The 23,217-nt window shown below is 52.4% G+C and overlaps 1 protein-coding gene across 1 annotated transcript in view; it reads right to left on the bottom strand.

Annotated features, from left to right (window-relative positions):
- The window catches only part of LOC133343606 (leucine-rich repeat and immunoglobulin-like domain-containing nogo receptor-interacting protein 2), a 29,680-nt gene extending 7,006 nt beyond the window's left edge, over nt 1-22,674 (bottom strand). The window contains exons 1-2 of the mRNA XM_061553296.1: nt 22,577-22,674; nt 1,152-1,295 (exon numbers count right to left, since the gene is read on the bottom strand). Of these exons, the coding sequence (XP_061409280.1) occupies nt 1,152-1,199 (48 nt within the window). The 5' untranslated portion in view covers nt 1,200-1,295; nt 22,577-22,674. The remainder of the gene's footprint in view (nt 1-1,151; nt 1,296-22,576) is intronic.
- Between the last annotated feature and the right edge of the window lie 543 nt (nt 22,675-23,217).

Below are 23,217 nucleotides of genomic sequence, written 5' to 3'. Positions count from 1 at the left end.
CGAATGGTTCACACACGCAAACTATACCAGCAGACGCTGTTTAAGTGAATCGGCATGGCTACGGATATTTGTCAGCAGTGCAACATTCAAGCCATGTTACTGTAAAAATTGGACCACATTTCTACGGGAGAAAAAAAATCGGATAAAAAAACACATTTATTCTCATGTGAGATTCACATTACTGATGGTTCAAGGTATAAAATGAAATTTAAATTCGATTTCCACCACATGGCAAGCCCCTTAAGAAATGTTATCTGTGCATATGACGTGTCTAACGTACCAACAGGGGGATGATTGCCGTGTTGATGAGGCCATGCACACGATCGAGATGGCGCTGGGTGGCTCACGTCGGCAAAGCGTCAACCTCCTCCAGCAGTTAATTCTATATACTCCTCCAGCAGGCGCTGGGGGCCGTGCTCACCTCTACTAGTGGCCCTGCGCCAGTCGTAAACATTCCACATTCATATGGCGGGAGCTAATCTCTTCATCGGATAGCTAAATATCGGTCAGCGATGAAACTAAAGGTGAGCTATGTCATTATCCCATTGAATGTAGCCAGGCAACTCGTGAAAACTATTTTAAATCTTTAGGTGTCCGAGACGTTCACTGTCCCGTCTAAAGACCCCATGCACTCACGGCTTGCCACCTCCCCACTCTCGTCTTCCACTCCAACAACTAAGGATTACTTTCTGTTTTTTATTGCTTGTGGTTTTTAAACTGAGAGCATATTTTTCTCTTTGTAATCATGTTATTTGTTCATAATATATTCATTTTGCAAACATCTTTTGGGAGGCAGCGCGTGGAAATTAGTGTTGTGAACTTGTGAATTAAAGCTAATTATAATTATTAATGAGGAAGCTGTCCTAACGCTAAGTGAATCATCGGGAGGGCACTGCCCCCATAAACACCAGCCCCCCCCCCCCCACCAGTGAAAAGTGTTCACGTGGTGTATCTCCACTGGCCAAGGAGCAATACGAAAGCTACAGGTCATATGGTCGGGTAGCTTTAATATATATACAAAATTATCACCACAGTTTCTGAGCACAACGTTCTGTAGGAATGCATAAATCGCAAATGGAAACCTACAAAAATGTGAGGATATACAAAAAATCACGAGCCAAGAGTGTAATGCCACGAGACGCAGGGCGCACCTTAGCGCCGTGCGCTGCCCCGTGCCCTGGGGCCGGATCCAGGCCCATCGCCCCCGGCGCCGGGCTGGCCGGGCCCGACGAAGGCTCGCCCCGAGGAACCCTTCTCCTCCTCCTCCTCGCCGCCACCGCCCCAGCCGCGTGGCTCTGCAGGGACAGGAGGGCAGAGCACGCACGGCGAGAGTCCTCACACGTAACGACGGGAGAACCGAGCCATACATCGGCACAGATGTAACTGAGAAATACAATAAGGTGCCCAATTGACTTCCCAATTACTCTCGAGTGTGCACAAGCCTCACACAGCCGAGCTCATTCCACCCTGGTTGAGCCAATGCCAAACAATCACTATCCACTGCTTAACATCTGTTATGATGATGATGTTATGATGATGATACAAACACAGCACAGGCAACTATCGTGGGATCTGCAGTGCATTTGCAGAGACTCCAGGTGGGTTGAGACCCTACAATGAAAAGGATAAAACCTCCTGACCTAAAGTTTAATTCCCTTTATACTGCTCTACACGCTGCGTCAAACTGCAACAAATGCACAATGATGTACACGTTGGTTTAGACTGGCTGTGATGAATATCTGGTGAGCTCCAACTCACATTGCAGCCACACCTCTGCGTGACATAATCACATGCTGTGTGGGCACGGTCTCAGATAAACAATTTGACATTTAACAACACTGCTGTACTTACAATTCGCCCCATATCATCTCAGTTCTCAAGCTCCTATAACCTTCCTCGATGCAGCAAATGTATGAACTCTCATGGCAAGTCGTATAGCGCTGTTTTTACTGGACATTTTACGTATCGGGCCTTTGGGCCTTTGCTCAGCAACTGTATTACAAAAAAATGCATCATAATCTCAGAATGTGTAGATTAATTACAACTCCCCAGAAGCAAAATTGTAGAGTAAATGGCTGATTCCCATATTCCACTCTCATCACGAGCTACCCCATCGCAACATGCGTCACATGTGAACATCACAATATGTGCATACAAAGACAAAGATCCCCCCTATAGCCTTAACAGACTGTTGGGGAAAGTGCTTCTAGCGAGCACTTGTGAAGGCTGACACGACACACGAGGGGTGGGTGGCCAGCACCACGCCTGAACGCCTTTATCTCCACAGTGGCGATGTTTACACACCGCACCTGGTACTCATTTGAGGCTGAGTCGACCTGGAGGATGTCCAGGACAGGTTCAGATAATCGTCACTGGTGTTGGCCGTAAACTAACCCCCACACGACCGCACATATAAGAGCTATGCACACACATATAACTATCAACTGCAAATCCGTACTGGGTTTTCCCCGACTAAATCACTGTGAAGTACTGGTAGTTGCATATCCACTCAGAAACACTCAGAAGATGTCATTTATTTTGCTCTAAAAGCCATAAAAAATCCAGAAGCACGTGTTCTTTTCAAGGCCGAGGTTTTCAAAACGCGACGCTATTTTCTCTTCAAAGAATTACTATGGTTACATGACTCAGTGGACCTCGTATATCAACTCCCATGCGTAATTCGTGAAGGGCCTCTGACGTTTTAAAAACAATGGCGGTATGCAGGCAGCAAGGACGGTGCAACTGCAAGGCATTGCCCTTCAGCTAGAAATGTTTGGAAAAACTTAAACCATAGCACCTCATTTCACTCACCTCCCTTTGTCGGCTCTTAAATTGAAAGTGTAATTTTTTACTGACATTTGGACATTTTCTAAGTGCAGTGCATTGAGGCACCATTGATCTACATGGAGCAAGTCAAAGTGCCTCTCCAGTTCAAATCAGCAATTGGGTTGCACCTACCGCTGTCGGCGGCCGTGAGTGGTGGAAAATAAAATGTCCAAAGATTGGGGCCAGTCTCGCCATTGCATGGCAACTGCCAACGTCCCTCAAAGTGGTGCCATCTGTGACCCAAGAGGATGACGAGTCGAGTCTCCTTGGCCGTGGGACTGAGTGCAGAACGACTTGTGCAATTATAGGAATTGCGTAACCTCAGACTTGTCCTAACGCCGATTCCTTGTGGGATATACGCAACAAACATTGCGGTACCTCTGACAGAACCGAGGGGTGGTCGGGACCAACTTCGCCCGCCACTGTGCACGTCGGTACCACAGGCGCCCTCGCCAGCACGGAGACGGCGACGACCACAACGTTCGGCGACGTCACCACAGCGCTTGTACCAGGATAGGCACACTGGCAGGCCACGTGAAGTTTCGAAACATTACTAACAGGAGTCAGGTAAGCAGTCATTAAAAGTCAAGTGCAGATGGTGGTGGTAGACAGAGCAGGTCTTGAAGACCGCTGCATATTGGCTGTGCAGCAGTTATGGACACACTTTATGTATGTTGCACTTATTTCGCACTGAACACAGCCAACCGTGCTAATCGGAGGTGCGAGGGAAAGACAAACTAAACACTAAAGGCAGTTCTAAAGAAATAAATTTTCAATTTAAATGATTTAAAAGTGCATGGCTCCAGTGGCTTCCTAATATCGGAAGAGCGTTCCAGACGGCCGCAGAAGCGCATTTGAAAGCGTGCGATGCGGTGCCAGTCTTTGTTCGATCCGGTGGCGGGGAGAGGGCGTCGATGGCTTTGGCCATGATGAGATCTAAATATTGGAGCAGAATTCATGAGACCATGCTCTATTTGTGCGCGGGTGTCGCTGTGTTTCTGCAGCTCCCCGGCACCGTGAGACTCGCGTTGCTGCTGCAGCTGCTGCAGCTGCAGCAGCAACGCGAGTCTGCTGCAGCTGCAGCAGCAGCAGCGAGGCCACCCTTCCACAGGCAGCCCCGCAGGGCCTCGCTCTGCACAATGTCGCCTCATTGATCTGATGCCCGCTGACATTATTCCCTCGAGACTTTACAAAAGAACCCGAAGCTTTTAATGCTGCGAATAGAAAAAAAAGATACGTGACGAATGTGTGCCGTATATAAATGGGTGTCCATTCTGGACAATAAGAAACACAAATGGGGTTAAAACAACACATTTGTTTTGTTAGATTGTAAAGGTTCATAGCATCATTATTTTGGAGTTTGAATCAACTCTAAGTCTAGGGTGTAGTGTTTCAATTTCTGTAGTTTTAGTTTCTGATTAGATTCCAAAGCGCGCCTTCGGGCAGCTCATTGTAAAGGGCGTTTCATAAGCTGGCCTTTTTTATTACCACTATGAATAATACCATATTTCACTGAAATATTTAATATAAACAAAACTTCCAAGCGCCATGTGAATTTTTTACCCAATCCACAGTTTCGAGCATGTCATTTAGAAGATACATCCAAGTGATGTTATTCCATTTTCCAAATTCACAGAAAGTAAACAGAAACTAACGTGTTCTTCAAAATAATCGGCTCAAGTACTGAACGTCTTGAAATTAAACTTGACAGTGGATATACTCTTAAATATGCACAACTAAATGGTTTTGACCATTTGCAGCTAAAACGGGCACAAATCAGTGACAGAATAGCTCAGCACACCATACCCTCCTTCACACACGTGTCCCTCCACACGAACTTTCTGTCATTCTTCAGCTGTCACCTGAAGTGATTAAAGGCCTATCATTTGTCACTATTAAGGAGCCCAAAATACATTTACCATGTGGATGCATTTACTCATTAATGATGAAATATAAGAAACGAAACTAATTTATGGAATATTTTGGTTCATTCACTAATGCTCATAAATATTGTATGAGAAAAGGTCTCAATTTAAATTCTACTCCTGAGACGATCCTAAACGTACCCATGGAGAGGCAACAATGTGACATGTATCACGTGACATGTATCGTGTGACATGTATCGTGCATGCTACGGCTCCTCAAATAGGTCACGCACAGTCGCAGACATGTTCACAGAGCAACGATCATTATAAATTAAATCATTGCGAAAATAAACAAACTTAATATAAATATTCACATCAAAAACCTTTAACCCACAGACTTCTGAAGAAATGACTCGCAAGGTTTAATATGCAATCTTCTTATGCACGGCTGCTGATATAGATTCAAGGCAACAGCTACAATTTCACATTCCGGTGGTGAACATGAGGTGGAAGATGGCAGCCTTCAAGCGGCCCACTCTGCTAAGTGAGAAATAACGACGGACGCCATCAACGCCGCGACCGAACATCGATCGTCGATCTCCCGGTCTCTAGAGCAACACCACAATCTACATTAACCAAGCATGATGGGCAGATCTTATACACAGCAGCGGGAGGCATTGCGAAAACGCACTGATGGTGTCTTCACTCACGTTATTTCTCCACTCACGTGAGTGCGCCACGCTTCAGCCGACAAGCCCCTCCCGCACGGAGGGCGGCCGAGGCCGGCAGGGAGGAAGACTTCGCGCTGTGCGTTCGCTGCCCACTCGGACCCCGTCAATGAGCACGCACAACATTCCGATGTAAGAAACGCGATGCAGCGGACGGCTGCCTCAAGTTTCAGCCGTGCGACATGAAACACCGAGGCTGGACTCGCACGGTCCTGCCCAGCTGCACGCTTCTACATGGCCCAGCCACAACACCAAACCTGGGACAGGGTCATTTGTAACGCAGCGGGCCCCTGGCTAAAGTAATCGCAGCGACTCTGGGGGTGGTAAAATTGTGTTCACGACTGGGACGTGGCCGACAAGAAGGTGGCACGCACGGTGAGGGGGGGGGGGTCACGCGGTGGCCTCGTGACCTCAGCGGTGATGGGGGGCTGACTCCCCCTGGCCTGAGTGAGGTTCAGGCAGAATTCCTGCTCACCGGAGTCACTGGACAGACAGCCACACTCACATTGAACGCTGCACCACTACCCGTAGTTGTTATGATTATTGATGGTGATAATGCTTTCAATTCGTGTGTTTATGTAATGGCTATCGCCGGATTCATTTCCCTAGGGGCTGGGAAGTGCCCTGGTGTGTTTATGTCGCAATGTGTCGCTTTTACACAGAACGACCGTCTATTGCTATGATCGCGTTGCATCATCAACAGATTGTTTACATATGCACGGCGCTGGTGTATACTGGATGCCTCGACCACGAAGAAGGCGGATTGAGATGAAGGCGAGCCGTGTGTCCATTGCGATGTCCGCAGCAATCTGGGACGGAGTCTATTTTAATTTACGGCCAGGGCTGGAGATGGGACGTGGGAGCCGAGGTTCACGGTGGCCTCATGCGCACGGTAATTGAGGCGGGCGACCACACGCTTATGACTACCGATGAAGGTCTGTGCCGTACATTCATCAAGATAACAACCCCATGACGCAGGGAAAACAAAGACACATATATATGCACACATCGTGTAGCAATGTGAATATAGGAACGACGTAAAACGCTGATGTGTGCCATGGGCTCCGTTTGCGCTGTGAATGCGGACGCGTCGGGGATGTTCACTACGGAACTCTGACAGACGTTATGCCACCCCGAGCGTAACACGATTTATTGCCGAATTAAATCTTGACCGAAAGATTTTGTTACTGCAGGAATTCACATTTTTGGGTCTTTCGGTAAAGTCACGTAGATAGGTTCAAAGAAAATAACAAAAAACGACGACGTTTCGATCGCAACACAAGCGGTCGTCATCAGGAAAAAAACGACCGCGTGTGTTGCGATCGAAACGTCGTAGTTTTTTGTTATTTTCTTTGAACCTATCAATGTGACTTTACGTGAAAGACCCAGGGAATATTGCTCAATTGGTTGTGGCCGCGGGATAGTAAACCTAATTTGCAAATAGAGGATGTCTCAATCATTGCTGGATTTACAGTTCCTGTGCGGGGCACGCGCGGCGAGTCTTTGTTGTGCAGCGGCTTGCGCGCGGGGAGCTTCCTCGTCATTTAGACGTCGTCATTATTGTCGCCATTAGGCAAGTTATGGCTCCCCAGGGTGTGGAGATGACGTCTCTGCATATACGGGGTTCCCAGGTAGGGACGTGGCAGCAGTGAGCATTGGTGACTGTATCGTACCGATGAGTCCTAATAATGACAAACCGGTCTACAGTGGCCTCATTGTCCTACTGATGAATGTGTCAACGGTGACCTCGTACCAAGTCGCGCAGCACGGTCTCCGGGTGTGCGGCTGTGGCAGTCGCACGAGTCAGCGGAGCTCGGCTAAGGCTCAAGAGGTCATCAGAGTCAATGTCACCGCTACTGCCACACCTGAACAGAACGTCTTTCCTGCACGATGTCATGATTTAAACTCGTAACGCGCCGCAAACTGTTCGCTCCCTGTCGTGGAGAGAGAACGACTCTGCAGTACGAGGAAGCACAGACGAGCGGAGAGGCAGCCACGCGGTGAGCTGCTGCCCCCCCCCCGCTCTGCGGTCCTCTATGTATGAAGTTGGTATCGGACAAGGAATGAGTGGTTACATGTGAAAGGAAACCACAGCACCCGGAAAAACCCCACGCATAGACAAGATTCTATCCCATACAGATGGAACAGATGGAGTCCTCATTTTTCTGTACCGCCTTTTCCTGGCGAGTGAGATCGTGGCACCTCCTGCACAACATCTGTGTGTGGTCCACCAACCCTCGCCTCCACACACTGCTGGGTTGCAGGCATGCACCGCCACCACGTGCGACAGCTCTTGCACAGATCACATCTGACCTGCGAAGTCGGCTAGACTCACAAAAACGCTCATCGCTTCCTTGCCACGGGCATGGAAGCGATCAGCGTTCTCACGTGCCTCCGACGTGGCGTGCTTTTGTCGTGTTCTGAAGCTATAAAAACACAACTCTCGACTCCCTCGCAACGGAGCCTCTCTGATGATGACTACTTTGAGAAACACACGACGTGTCAGTATTTAGACACACCCGGTCAGTCTCCGACACACACACACTCTACCAAGCATCCTACTACACGCGCGAGCGTTCTAATTTCACGCACAACCCATGGAGTATCTAACACGGGTGGGCCTACTCGACCATTCTTCTACCCAGCGTCTGGCACCCTACCGAGTGTCCCACGCGCTTCATGAAACGGGTGAGGTCAATGAAGTGACAACTGACACGTGATCCCTCCAGCCCACTCGTCGGGTGTAATGGCAGGCAGGCCACGCGACTTACGCTCCTCTCTGCGTCGTTGTGAAGCTGTTGGCTGTGTAAGTCCTCGCTCCGTGTAACTGTTAACCTCGCACCCATCTCCGTTCCACGTCTCTCTGGACAGGGTGCGCATTGTAATGTCCTGCACGTGCACCGTATTGCCTTTAATGACGTGTCTAACTCTTCCTGCACATGCTTTCGCGCTATCTCTACCACGGGTGGGTTTTATGACAGTCACTCGAATGTGTGTGTGTGCACTCAAGAGAATATCGTCCTTTGAAGAAAATTGTTCTTGCCACAGGAATATGGAATTTCCAGGCAATGGCCCAGAATTGTCCGTTGGAGAACTGTAAATGCAGTCCCTTGACTCGCCGTGGCTCTGACGGCAATGGAGTGGAGATGAATCGAGAAACAGAAGCCACGGGACGTGGCAGCGAGGCGCAAGAGCGCAGGGCTCCGCGTCCCTGCCGCGAGAGGCCGCGGCATCCCGTGCCGCGTCACGACGCGCTGGGTGAGACGGATTTCCGTGCACGCGGAGCGCTGCACCCGACGCTCCAGGGACGCCTCGAGCATTCGCATCGCAGCTTTAATTGTGTTTGTGAGACTGCGGTAATGGCTTCAAATTATTGATAATATGCCCGGAAAAGTAACACTCTAATCACGTGTATTGGACAATTGTAATATTCAAACGTCGTGTACAAATATCAGGTCGTAATCCCAAATGATTATTGGTAAGAATTATGACCTTATTAACCAATGAAAGAGAACATCGTTGAATCAGAGCAAACATCCGTGTCCGCCACAATCTCAATCCGCGGGTGGGTGACAGTCCTCCCCTCGAACGATCCTGCGCAGCGGCAACACTCCGCACCCAGCGCCTGCGCGTCACCCAATCTCACCAGTGGACGTCCTCTCAGACACATCCAAGTGAACAAACATCATCAAAATATAATGTCGTGTTAGTCCTTAAATACCACTCTTTTTAAGCTCCGCGCTGGGTGGCGTCTGGAGCCAGAGTGATTCGTCTGTCCCGCCCAGGCCTGGACACGAACCTCTGATTTGGTGGAATGTTGCGGACACAGACGGCCGCAGAATTGCTCTTCAAGCGCCATCCGATACTTAGAGATAAGAGACAGGGCCCTGTGGTCGCAAATCCATCTCGCTGCCGTGCATTATTGATTGACGTTGGTCGTGTTTTATACCGAGTTAATGGACACCAGAGAAGCTGCCTTGTGCGGCGTGAATATCGTGAGATGCTTCCTGGTCGCGGGATTTGTGGTGCGTCCCTGCCCGCTCGAGGCCTTCACAAAGCTCTGAGATGAGACCGATATTCATGCGGTATTGTGTGGAAATTATCTTGCATCATTATTTATTTTTGTTCATTGTAAAATAATTCCCATGCCTTGCACATTAACCAAGGATTGTTTATTTATCTTGTTTACGTAGAAGAGCCTCACCGAGTCTGAAGACTCTTCATCAGGAGGGTCTTGCCAAGTATTTGCTACAGGCTGCGACATTGCTGCGGTGTGTAATCCTGATTGAGTAATTGGCAAGTAATTCTTCAGTATTGGGAGGAAACCAATGCAGAACAGGGGGTGGACATACAAACTCCACACGGAAAGGCGTCAACATGGAAAATGGAACCCGCGTTCTTCTCGCTGTGAGGCACGAGTGTGGATGCAGCGCTGGTGGCAATAGCCCCGGGCCGGTAGCCACCTTGGTGTGAACACCTCGTGACCCCGGCCCTCCGTGCGCGCCCTCTGCACATCGACAGCCACTGCCGTGCGGCCGGCACGTCCACGCTGCCGTGCGGCCTCCGAGGGGGAAGGGGAGGGGGGCGATGACTCCCATCGCCCCCCCTCGTCGGATCTGCCACGGGCCTCAGCACACCTGGCGCTGCGTGAGCCGCTCCCAGTCGATGAGGAAGGATCCATTTCCCTGTAACCTCTGCCTAATGATTTTACTGTGACCTCTAATACTGAAGCGTAGAGCATTAATTAAATACCCTCCCCGCCAGTAATGTAATGGAAGTATAATATTGTATACACATATATAAAGCAAGTTTCAACATTTCAAAAGCAATTCCGGCCATGTAAATGCAATATTAATGCGCCTACATGTATTCATCAAAGCCGATGTCTCCGAATTCAAGTGCAAGCCTTCGCTGCGCCACATCCACGGTGGAGCGCGTGAAGTGAGAAATGCAGTCGCTTCCCAGCCCCGGCGAGTCAGATCTCACATCGAGTGCGCCGGAACTTTCTGTATCATCGCACTTTGAACGCTGATGTGGACTAGAGTAGCTGTCGTGCTTATTAATAGTGCTGCAAAGATGCCATTAGATGACTGCATAGAACACCCATTGCAGAATGATTTGATTAGGTGTTGCAGTGACAGAGTGATCAAAAGCTCGTACGTATGAATCCTGTCGGGGTTGAGTCATCCCATCATCCCTACTGTGGTCACTAAGACAAGTAAAACGTTGTGGGACGTCAAGACCGCACAAACAAGGTCATGTGTGGGTCACGAGCTGTAATCCTGACGCCATGGGATATGTGCAGTCATCGGTGATGGCCTTGGTTGAATTTGAAAGACATCGGCTTTACGGTAATGCGGGGAACATGACCCTCCGTGGCAGCGTGAGATTGGCAGAGTGCTGCCCTCTCCCCTGTGGAACAGAAGTCACCCGAAGAGGTCTCAGAGGAACCTCGGTGGTGTCCAGTTGCCTGGGCCTTTCTGTAACACAGAGGTCACACTGCTTTGCGAGAGAGATCATAATGGACCCTGTGTCTCACGACATCAGATACACAATAGGGTTACCATTGGGGAATATTCTCGAACAAATGACATGTGATAGATAACAGTGCCTGCCTATGCATGGCCATTGCTTATAGCTCTGGCATTTCCTATTATTACTACTACTACAGTATTGTTAATAAGATAGCAGCAATAATCGAGTGTGAATCCCCTGGTAGCAGGCTCCCAGCCATGGCTCACACAGCTCTCAGGCTGATTTGTTTACCCAAGCGAGAACTCAAGAGACCAGGATAGAGTATCCTTTGAAGAGTAATACCTGGCTCACCAAAACTACAAAAGCAAATCTTCTTGGTTCTTTTGGTAAAGTCACGTAGAACGTAGAACGTGACTTTACCGAAAGAACCAAGAAGATGAATCCCTGCAGTCACGAAAGCTTTAAATACAAAAGCAAAACAAATAAAATAAAATGCAGTACAGCAAACAGCGTGAGAAATCGAAACTATTGCACAAACATATGTATCGCACGAACGTGAATCGGTGTTAAACTTGAATACTAAATTTTCAACATAAATACTCGATGTTAAATAGAAATACAAAATAAATACGAAGTCTTCCCAACAAGACTCATCTGTGCTTCTGCTGTCGCGCCGCCCCCATCCACCGCTCGCGGCCCCGCGGCCCCCGACCACTCGCGCGCCTCCCTCGGCCGCCAGCGGCAGCGGCGGCAGCAGTGGCAGCAGCAGTGGCAGCAGTGGCAGCAGCAGCGGCAGCTGCGGCAGCGGTGGCGGCAGCGGCGGCAGCGGCGGCAGCGGCGGCAGCGGCGGCAGCGGCGGCAGCGGCGGCAGCGGCGGCAGCGGCGGCAGCGGCGGCAGCGGCGGCAGCGGCGGCAGCGGCGGCAGCGGCGGCAGCGGCGGCAGCGGCGGCAGCGGCGGCAGCGGCGGCAGCGGCGGCAGCGGCGGCAGCGGCGGCAGCGGCGGCAGCGGCGGCAGCGGCGGCAGCGGCGGCAGCGGCGGCAGCGGCGGCAGCGGCGGCAGCGGCGGCAGCGGCGGCAGCGGCGGCAGCGGCGGCAGCGGCGGCAGCGGCGGCAGCGGCGGCAGCGGCGGCAGCGGCGGTAGCAGCAGCGGCGGCAGCAGCAGCGCCGATTGCGACTGCAGCCACCACCAGGGCTCTCTAGCCGCTCGTTCTCTCCGAGGGGCGAATTGGAGTTGGTTTGAGGGGCGCTGCCTCCTCTGGGTGGTTTCATTTCCCCGGCACGAGCGGCCACCGTGATACGGCAGTGGCGGATCCACGGGAGGAGGCATGGGGATGATGTCCCCCCAACTTGAGACCTTAAACATTTACATTTTCTTGACATTTACCAGAAAAAAACACTTGGATGTTTTGTTCTTATTTCTGGAGCACCCTACTTTAAAATATTTACATTTCAGGACCCCCCCCCCCCCACCTTTCCTTGAGAAGTAATTTAGATTCACGAGTCACCTCTGATGATGGACGAAAGACGTATGTATCTCTTATCTCACCTTGAAAATGCAGGGGGCCTGGTGGGAGCTTATTCTGTCTTTGCCAAGTGCTCACGATCATTCCTCCTCAAAGCATGGACTATCTCCTCATCTTAAATTTAATCTTTTATAATATCTCACCTGCACGGAAACGTCTCTTGCCATGGGAAATTTAGTTGGCAAGGGTGGCCACAGTATTGGTGGGCCATGCCTATTGATGGGGCTGAGCCTGTGGCTGTGATTTCACATTCCCATGCAAGGCAGGGCCAATTTACTGGGGCGAGGCGCTCGCTGAGCAAAGTTCCGCTCCTGCGGTGACGTTCATCGTCGCACGGGGAGCGTCGTGGGCCGTGGCCTCGCCTGGAGGCGGGGACGTCTCCGCGTCTGGACAACGGTCAATCCTCCTCTCCTGCCCGAGGTGGCTGCAATCTTGACATCTCACATCAGTTGCAAAATAGAAAGAAAAGGGCCGATCTCTTCACAGGACGATCGCTGTTGACCACTGAAGCATCGGTGTCTATTAACGACCCACCCGACTGATGAGCCTCAACGTGACCGCAATTCCCATCGTGGATAACACAAATTACACAAAAAAACACAAACAATGCGTGTGCTTTAAACAAAGATTAACATAATCCAAAATTCACAACTCTATCATTCTGGATATATTACTGTGCAATGTCATCCCTGAGCTCTTTAGATGTCTATCAACGAGCCACACCCGCCTAATGAGTCTTAAACAGTGGAAATGTGTGCAGTGTTTTCCTAATTAAGCAAACGCTGCTGGAAAACATCTTTGCAAAAGACCCATTGGCTCATTCCATGTGAGTAGAGGAATAAACCCACTCCGTTAAATTCTGTTTATTGAGCACTGCCCATTGTAGCGGTGTCGGGTTGTTTCTCTGAGCCTTGGGCACATCCAATGAGGCTTAATCATCCTAATCATGCCTCAGCTTGGCTGTCTCTGCTCTGGGCACTCAATTAAGCCCCAGCACTGCACCGGCATCCTAATACAGACTGACTCCCCTGACTACCACGGGTCAAGCCGATCCTGCTGTTTGATTTCACCCACGTAATGATCTCCAGGGAGAGGGGGGGGGCGTGTGCCTCGCAGAGGTTCACGGTTCGAATCTAGCGGCTGCCCCAATTATTGCTGCGGGTGTAATATATATTATTGCTGCGGGTGTAATATATATTATTGCTGCGGGTGTAATATAACCACAAAACACGCACCATCTGCTTCGCAGTGGAACGTTACACATCCCCTGACGTCATTCGAAACGAGTAGGCCATTGTGTGCCGGCGGCGTGATCAAAACTTGGCAGGTTCTAAATAATCTTCACAATTGAGTAATTTGTGAGGATGAAACATCGCGTCCCCTACACGTCGACGACCGCCCGCTTGCAGGTGAGGTACCGAGTCTCCTGGTGCCGCACAGGAACAGCTGCCACGGGGGGCGCCCTTCGGATGTTTGAGGCGAGTTGCGAATCGCGCAGAAAGCGCTCTGAGCGAGACGCTGCACTGTGAAGGACGCTCAATAAACATCAAATCTTTCATTGTTCTTTATAGGTTAGATATTCATCGTGTCTTCAGATCAAACACAAGTTTTACAAAAGGAACGCGTTTGTGATGTCGATGCTTGGATCTTCAGCTATTTACCCCGACTCTAACAACGCCTCCCCACGCACGCCGCTACATGGCGGGGCGCTGCGAGAGACGGATCTGTTTAATTAGAACGTCGTGCCAGCAGCCGCAGCAGCCGCAGCAGCTGCTTTTCCTCAATGAAAACCTTCATGAATGTTCAAGGCTCGGGTCTCCGTTGTGGAGCGCCAGGCCGACCGAGAGTGGCCCTCGCCGCACGCCCCGCTCGGCACGACGGCCTCGTCCTCCTCCGCCGCGCTCCGAAGCCGCTCTCCGCCAGCTCGCCCCCCCCCCCCCCCCGTGTGTTTGCTGCGTGTGGGGGGTGGGCGACAGAGGTGGCCACGCGTCGTGTGTGCCATGCACCCTCTCGAGTCTCGTCCCGGACTTAATAGGTGCCCGCTCACGCCACTCGCCCAACAGTTTGTTAAAGGCTACGAGGGGATGCTATTTGTGTGTGTGTGTGTGTTTGTGCGCTGGGAGCAGCGGCGCAGTGGTTAGCGCCCTGCGCTACGAATCCCGCGACCTGACTCCAACCCCACGCATGGCCATCAGCAGTGGCTCGCGCTGGACGCCGCGGTGCGAGCGGCAGGCGGCCTCCCAAGCGGGGCTCCTGGAGCGAGCATCCTCCACGTCGGGTGCCGCTCTCGTGGCTATGCGAGTCGATGCGCGGGCAGGGCAGTAGTCGGGCTTAAAGTGAACACCTCAACTGAGTCCAGCCTTGAAATCGAGCGAGGACTCAGCAGGAGTGGTCCCCTTGTCAAGGGAGGCGTCGCAACAGCCACAGCTCTCCCTCCCTCCCTCCCTGTGCGGTGCCTTCACGTCGCCCGCCGACTCCACGCTCTCAGAGCCGCATTCGTCGTCGCGGCTCGGGAAATTCTGAGCATGGTCGGGACAACGCTCAGAGCCGGCTCGAGTCAAGCGAATGACCTTGAGCCGGCTCGAGGCTGTGCCGAGCCGCGACTACGATCGCGATGTCTCGCTGCTGCTGCTGCTGCTGCTGCTGCGGTGCTGGCGGGTGGGACGGACTCGCAGCCCCCCCGGGGATGTCACCCCCCGGGGTGTCCCCAGCGGGGCAGACGGCAGCGGCGAGGACGTAGACGCGACGGGGGCACGGACTCTCCAGGGGATCGAGGGCGCCATGAGGTCGTTAGAACATGGAGACAGCCGTCAGCTTCCGTGCATTGCCACACGGGCCAACTATGCGAAGGGAGTTGTTTTAATGTTTCACGACAAGTGAAAGTGTGAGATCGCTCGTGACTCAGCCGTCAATTCTGCGGCGAGCGAAGTGGCGGCCTGACGACGCGACCGGGTCACCGGGTCACCGGCAACTTGTGGGAGATCGCTCGCGATCAGTCGCGATCACTCCAATCGCGGTCGCTGAATGCGGCCAATCAGCGACGAACGTCGGGCAGCGCGAGAGGCAGCGGCCGATTCTGGAGCCTTTCCAGTTGGGGTGGGGGGGTGACATGGAACGGAGTGAGCAGCGAGGTGGTGAAGTGTGGCCAGACGACATCCCCATGGGGCGATGTCGTCTGCCGACAGAGTCGCCCTTACACAAGAGCTTCTTATCTCAGTGGGCTTTAGTCGGTGGGAAATACATCCAATAGCAGCCACATAACTCAATAATAATTGAACACATTACAGGTCATTATTGCCCCGTTATGCACTTTTAAATAATGATTCGCTGAGTCTCTGACGGTGGGACTATGAGAGGGGTCCCTGAGGGTGGCTGCGCGACGAAAGGGGCCCGACTGTGAGTGTGGGAGCGAGGCGAGACGCCACCCACGGCGCTCGCCATGGCGGCTGCTGCGGCTCCCCACTGACCCCCCCCCCCCTCCGCGGGCCCTGTGAGCCCGGGTGGCTGTGAGCCCGAGCGCTGGCTCCCAGGCTCACTCCGATTGCGTGCGCTGAGGAGTCTCGTGACCCCTTTCTCAGGAGGGCTCTGCCAAGTTTTCGCAGGAGGCAGTGAGAATTGGGTGTCATCCCAATTCGGTCATTTGCGATGTCATTTTTCAAATTTGGGCCATGAAGCCGGCACACAATGGCCGACTCGTGCGAATGACGTCAGGGGGCCTGTGAACCAAACGGAATTTCAGGGTTAGTGCCACGCCGCAGTATTAACCAGGGCGGCTGCCTGTTTCGAACCGAGAACCTCTGCAACGAGCGGCGAACGCGCTACCGATGAGCAGCGTCGAGGTGCTGCTGCTGCTGCTGCCGCCGCTGCTGCTGCTGCTACCGCCTCGTGCCGCGCCAGGAGAGTCGCGCCTCTGCCTGTGTACACCGCGTGCGCGTACACGCTGGGCTACAACTTTAATAGTTTCCAATTAAATGTGATGAATTGTATTTCTTAATAATTTGATAGGCGTAGCGGGAATGTATCACGATTGACATAATGCATTTCTCCCAGGCTTACACTGTCTACAAACACTGAATTATTCATTATGGACAATTAGGCTGTAAAAATAATAATTTGTCAATCTAATTGCTTGCCTTCGTAAACCGTTGTCTTGAATGCGAGCCGCGCTGTAGAATCTATGCTCTGAGCTCAGTGCCAGAAGATGCTGCTGCTGCTGCCGGGAGATGAGCTGCGATGTTGTTGAGGGAAAAGCCAACTTGTTCACTAAATATATAAATGACAGCCCACGCCGTTTCCACGAGGCAGTATCACACATCCCTTTATTTACCCATTATTATTTCGCTCGTTTACCCAGGACAGCTTCCCGCATTCCATCGCTCTTTCATGTCGATTGCGAAGTCGTTTGCGATTGAGTAACTTACGGGGTCATTTTTCAAATTTGGCAAATTGGGACCAAGACACCGGCACACAATGGCCTGGCCCACGCCACGGCACCTTCCACATCCACCGTGAAATACGCGGGGCGCGGACTCGTGCTGGTAATGGACGCACCGCAGAATTTACCAGGGCGGCCGTCAGCGCCCCGTGCCGTCCATCCGTCGCCCCGTGGAGGTTACTCTGCACTCCTTTAAGGTTCGATGACCATTCCTGAGATAGTGACGCGGGACGCTGCAAATCTGCGTCAGCAACGCCACAGGGGAAGGCTCGGGAGCCACGCAAGCGGAGACACGCAAGCGGAGACACGCGCGCGGAGACACGCAAGCGGTTACACGCAAGCGGAGACACGCAAGCGGAGACACGCAAGCGGAGACACGCAAGCGGAGACACGCAAGCGGTTACACGCAAGCGGAGACACGCAAGCGGAGACACGCACGCGGAGACACGCAAGCGGAGACACGCAAGCGGAGACACGCACGCGGAGACACGCAAGCGGAGACACGCACGCGGAGACACGCAAGCGGTTACACGCAAGCGGAGACACGCAAGCGGAGACACGCACGCGGAGACACACAAGCGGTTACACGCAAGCGGAGACACGCAAGCGGAGACACGCAAGCGGAGACATGCAAGCGGAGACACGCACGCGGAGACACGCAAGCGGTTACACGCAAGCGGAGACACGCACGCGGAGACACGCAAGCGGTTACACGCAAGCGGAGACACGCACGCGGAGACACGCACGCGGAGACACGCAAGCGGAGTGTGGCCGATATGGGCAGTGGTGGCAACGCTGTGCGCGGGAAGCAGATGTGAGTTATTTTGTTTATATCAACTGATTTGTTGATATCAACTGTTTTGTTGATATGTTTTGTTGATATCAACTGCAAAGAAGACTGTTCCTGTTTTGTTGACATTTCACAACGCTGTTGAGAGCTCACGGAGATGGGCGGAAGGGTGTTGACCACCTCTCTGTGGGGAGTTCGTGTGTTCTACCTTTGTTCTTGCAGTGAGAGCGAGTGAGTGGAGTTTGTATGTTCTCAACCTGTTCTACAGTCAGAGTGAGTGGAGTTCGTATCCCCCCCCCCCCCCTGCTCTACAGAGTGCGAGTGAGTGGAGTTTGTGTGGTCTCCACCTGTTCTGTAAGGGGTCTCCTCTGGATCCTCCACTTTAGTTAAATAAAGCATACAATATAACGGGGATTGGCCAAACATCCCAATGCTAAAAAGTGACTTGCACATTTCCTCAATTAGGATAACACGAGGCAACATTACCCGTGACTGTGAAAACTTGGCAGGACCCTCTTGAAAATGTTCCTTGAGGCTCTGTGAGGTGTTCCTGGGTACGCGAGCAGATTCGTACTGACGATTGCTTCGCAGTCGCCTGCTTCTGAGGTTGCGCTGGTGCTCGTCCACGTGACGTGGGCAGCAGAGTGGCTGCGGCTCGTGATGTCGCTTACATTTATTTGCCTCTGACCTGAATGTTTCAACTGAAACGAAATGCCCTTTTTGCAATGACGGAAGAGCAAATAATAAAATGTCCTATTCGTTATGTTCGACCACTGTTTAACATGTATTCTCAACTCTTTGGTTTTTTTCGGTAAAGTCAAGTAGAAAGAAAATAAATTACAGAATCACAAAATAATAATAGAATACGATGTTAGTTTTCTCATTCATTCTTACCTGATGATGGCTGCTTCTGTTGCAATCGAAACGTCGTTTTCTATTATTATTACATTTATTTTCTTTCTAAGTGACTTTGCTGAAAGAACCAAAGAGTAATTCCTGCAGTCACGAAAGCTTCGAATCTAGTTTGTATTCTATAACTTGGTTGCTTTTGTCCTGGTGTCTCTGTGTTCCATTGCTGGTCTGTGTTTGTGCGTTGCCGCTTTGTCACGTTGGTGGGGCTCTCTTCTCGTCTCTCGCCTTCTCACCTGGCTCAACAAAACAGCTCAGACGTCTGTTCAAACACAACGACGCACGATAAGTAGTTTCCGGCATTATTTTTCGTTAATGGTTAGAAGCAGCATCTAACTGTATGTGGCGTGGCGTTGTGAAGCAGTCTCGTGATGAAGCGGCACTCGCGTGCCACGAGCGGTGCAGGGGAGTGTGGTGACTCATCTCGTTAGGGGCATTAACGACTCTATCGTTCCCGGAGCCTCCCCTAACCCCCAAGCAAAATCGAATGTCGGTGATACGATGGGGGCAGGTGGCGCGGTGATAACACTCGCGCCCCACAGCAACACATTTCTACGACTCGGTCTGTTTCTGTGCGGGGTTTGTATGCTCTCCCCCTTTCTCAACATGGGTTTCCTCCGGGTTACCAAAAAAAATCATACCCTGTACCTGGTATTGGTCAAACATCCAAATTCCAAAAATGACCCACAAATTACTCAGTCGGGATTTCACGCAGCAACATCGCCGCCCTTTCTGAAAAAAAACTCGGCAGGACCTTCCTGCCGAGTTGATAAACGCGCTCTTCCCTGCCTCCACTGCTGGCCCGATCTCCCGCGACTCCGACCTCACGAGTCCCTGCGCGGCACCTAAGCGCTCCCGCCCGGTTTGCGGAGTAATTGAGTGGAGGACCTTTGAGCGATGGTCCCAATTTGAACAAAGTGCGCGCGTCGGCGCCCACTATTGACTTTTCCTTGCAGCGCCGGCGACAAAGCAGCTGTTATTGCGGCACGCAGGCGACTCGCGAGATGAACTGCCCTGCCCGCAGCTGCATCAGCCGTGTCCTTTACACCAACACGCAACTCACGAGGGGACACTGCCAACAACGCATCGCTGCATTCGCGAGGCAGTCAACAAACGCGTGCGCCCACGTGGACCCCGCGCGACGACGACGACGACGAGGCGAGGAGCTCGTCTCGTCTTGGCCGGAGGGCCGCGGCCCCCCCCCCCCCCCCCCCCCCCGGGTGGCCGAGCTCGCCAGCCGAGAGACGCGACACTCGCACCCCACGCCCAGCCGGGGCCGCCGCGCCAAACGTGCAATTACCGTCAAGCCGCTCCTGCTGTCTTCTGTAAACTGATCAAGTAACGTCCGTGATTTACAGTGGTCACTGAAGGTGTAACTCGTTACTTGCGCAACTATTAAACGCAAACAATTCAAAACATTCCCTTTATTACGCACGAGTGGCCCAATTAGAACAATCTTTTGATTGCGAAATCTCCCAATCGCATGTGGATGGGGACGCGTTCACGGCGCTACCGTTGAGGACAAATCATCTGGTCACCTCTTCAACTCTATTTCATCCCGCTTTGTAAAATTGCCACCGTTACTACCAAATGCCGTGTAATGTATGACCGTTATTACCCACCTTGGCCTGCTTTACAAGAATGTTTCAACAATGGGAATATTTAATGATATTCGCTGTGAAAGTGAATTTTCATTGTCGCAATGAATGGGCAGTGCTTTAAAGAGACCCGACGCGATGCACGGATAGCGGTGTGAACATGCGGGCACTCTTAGAGACCCCGTGAGCCCTTGCTTCTCAAAAACCCCCCCTCCTCCTCTCTCACTCACGAGTCCCTACCGACCAGCTTACACATCGAGCCAATAAAATATTCATGAGTGGCATATTACGGTGTGTAATTTACACGGATATTACTATAATTGGCTGACAAGGAAATTTAAATCGCAGGCATGGTGAGGGTTTCATTTTGAGAAGCCCAAGTCGCACATTTTATTTTACTTAAAATTACATCTGGAAAATGTGTGCGTATGAGAAATTTCACGTAAAATAAAACAAGATGACGCACGCGGTTTGCGTGATTTTTATGCCAAAACTAGTTTACAGAAACACAAATATCGGCATAAACGAAGCTCTCCCTCTGCACTCCGCAGCCGATATGCGGGAACGAGAGTGCTCTATATCCGTCCGTCCTTTGACCCGAGTGTCTATGAAGAATGCAATTGGCGGCGGAAGCCAATAGATATAATTGAATGATCAATAGCGCCGCGTGCTGTACACCGCAGACGACACGGACCCCACCTGGTGCGGGTGACCACGCGTGTGGACAGGACCGGTGCCTTGAGGCGCCGGGACAAATGTTCGCATGCGGTTACAATGCCCCGAGTTAATTGCCACGAAGTCGGCTTTGTGGCGTTCAATAAATGCCACGTTTGTGAATATTCACGAAATATTGCCACCTCCAGAGGCGGAGATAAAACAAACTTCCCAAGGGAAAGGCGATGACGGGTCCCAACATTTATAGCTCTTTAATAGGACCCCCTACAGTAATTACACAAACATTTAACGTCTTTCCTCTTTAGTAATAACGATAAATACTTATTTCCGGGTCTCAGAGGGCTGGGTGGGGCATTTACCCTCATCAGCCGCTCTCTTCTGAATCTGCCACTGGGGCTGCGTCTTAGCGGACACGGCGATGCGTGGGGAAACTGGATGACAACATCCACGGTGACCGCATGCCGTGAGCACATCTGAGTCACAAGCTCTGTAAAGATTCGGTAACTTGACTCCACGTGCCGCTGCCTATGGCACAGCAGCGGCAGCGGCGGTGAAGGTCACGGGAGCGGCGCCCGCGCGCGGGGCCCTCCCCCCGCAAGCCCCGCGTCTCGCGAAAGCCGCCACCGCCACCATCACCACGGCCACCACCACGGCCACCGCCACCATCACCACGGCCACCACCACGGCCACCGCCACCACCACCACGGCCACCACCACGGCCACCGCCGCCGCTCGCGCTGAGTTTGTGTGTTCGGTGCGGGCGCGAAGATCGCCGCTGCAGTAATCACGACGATCAGGCGACAAGCGGAACGCGCCGTGATCGTCGCCGACACGGCGAGAGCGCGCGAGTCGCATCTATCTGCCTCGCTCACTCGCTGCGGATGCACCTCTCTCAGTGCGGCCAAGTGCGGCCAAGTGCGGCGCCGCGTGTCGCGCTGATTGATCTCGAACCCCGCGCGCTGGGGCAGCGGCGCCTCGCGGGGCTCCAGTGGCTGCCACTCGGCCTCATTGAGCGCGCGGCACGGGGCTGGGGACGAAGCACCCCCCTCGTGTCGGCGTCGTCATCTCCCATCGCTCATCTCCCATCGCTCATCTCACATCGCTCAACAGCAGGAGCAATGATTGCTCAAACTTAAAGAGAGTTCCGCACAAGAAAATACAATAAATCTTCTTTGGTGCCTCCTTGGCCAGATTATTGACACAGACATTCCATGACAGGCAAGGCGAGATTGTTGTTCCAAGCATATCATGGGTTACTACGCGGCTAAGAACACCACCGTTAGATATGAAGGGAGGCACTGTGGGATTGCCAGCTTGGTGTGATGTTGTCATCTCGGCCATGAACAAGCGTCTCTGAATGAGTGAGCCGCCACTGTGAACCACGCACCCCGCTGCTTCGACAACATCGACAGCATCGACAACATCGACAACATCGACAACATCGACAACATCGACTCGGGCCGAGAGCCTCGCTCGGAGAGTGGAGACCTCCGCTTCGCCGCGCCACGGGGGGTGACACTAAAGTCAACTAAACTTGTTTTTTTTATTTTACCAGGTAAGGCCCACTGAGTTGTATAGCTCTTTGTCAGAGGTGACCTGGACACAAATTGCACCTCAAGGAAGCGGTTTGTCACGTGGAAATGTATAGCAGCCAACTACTCTAAACGCGTGATGCTCATTCTAAATGTGGAGGGAGAACCCGGAGGTCCCGGAGAAAAATGCACGCGACCACGAAGAGAGAGACACGCAAACCTCAAATGTACAGCAGCAGGCGTCGTCAGGGTCGTGCTAGGACCCACGACCTCCTGTAGACCAGGCGAGGGAGTTAACATCTCGCCACCGTGGCGCCCACACACAGCGAGCACCTATGTATGAAGGCCGGCACGGCACATGAGGGGGTAGGTGACCAGCACCACGCCCGACCGCCTTTGTCTTCGTAGTCGATATTTACACATCGCACCGGGTACTAATTTCAGGCTGAGTCGACCTAGGGGAGGCCCAGGACCTGTTCAGATAATCGTCACTGGTGGTGGCCGTGAGCGGGAATCGAACTCGGGTGGCCAGGATCGTTGCGCAACGTAGCACTAACCACGACACCACCGCTCCCCACACACACAGACACACACACAGACACAAACACACCGCCTGACGCACCTGACACACACAGTCTGACACACACACAGCCTGACGCACACACACACCGCCTGACACACACACACACAGCCTGACACACACACACAGCTTGACACACACACACAGCCTGACACACACACACCGCCTGACACACACACAGCCTGACACGCACACACACCGCCTGACGCACCTGACACACACACAACGCCTGACACACACACCATCACCCACACCAACAGCAACACCCACAGCAGGTGCGG

This window comes from Lethenteron reissneri, chromosome 18, assembly GCF_015708825.2.
Source record: "Lethenteron reissneri isolate LAM-NWPU_2019-01 chromosome 18, ASM1570882v1, whole genome shotgun sequence".
NCBI lineage: Eukaryota > Metazoa > Chordata > Hyperoartia > Petromyzontiformes > Petromyzontidae > Lethenteron > Lethenteron reissneri.
Note: the sequence above shows the minus strand (reverse complement) of the source record. Positions and strands in the feature narration are given on the sequence as shown.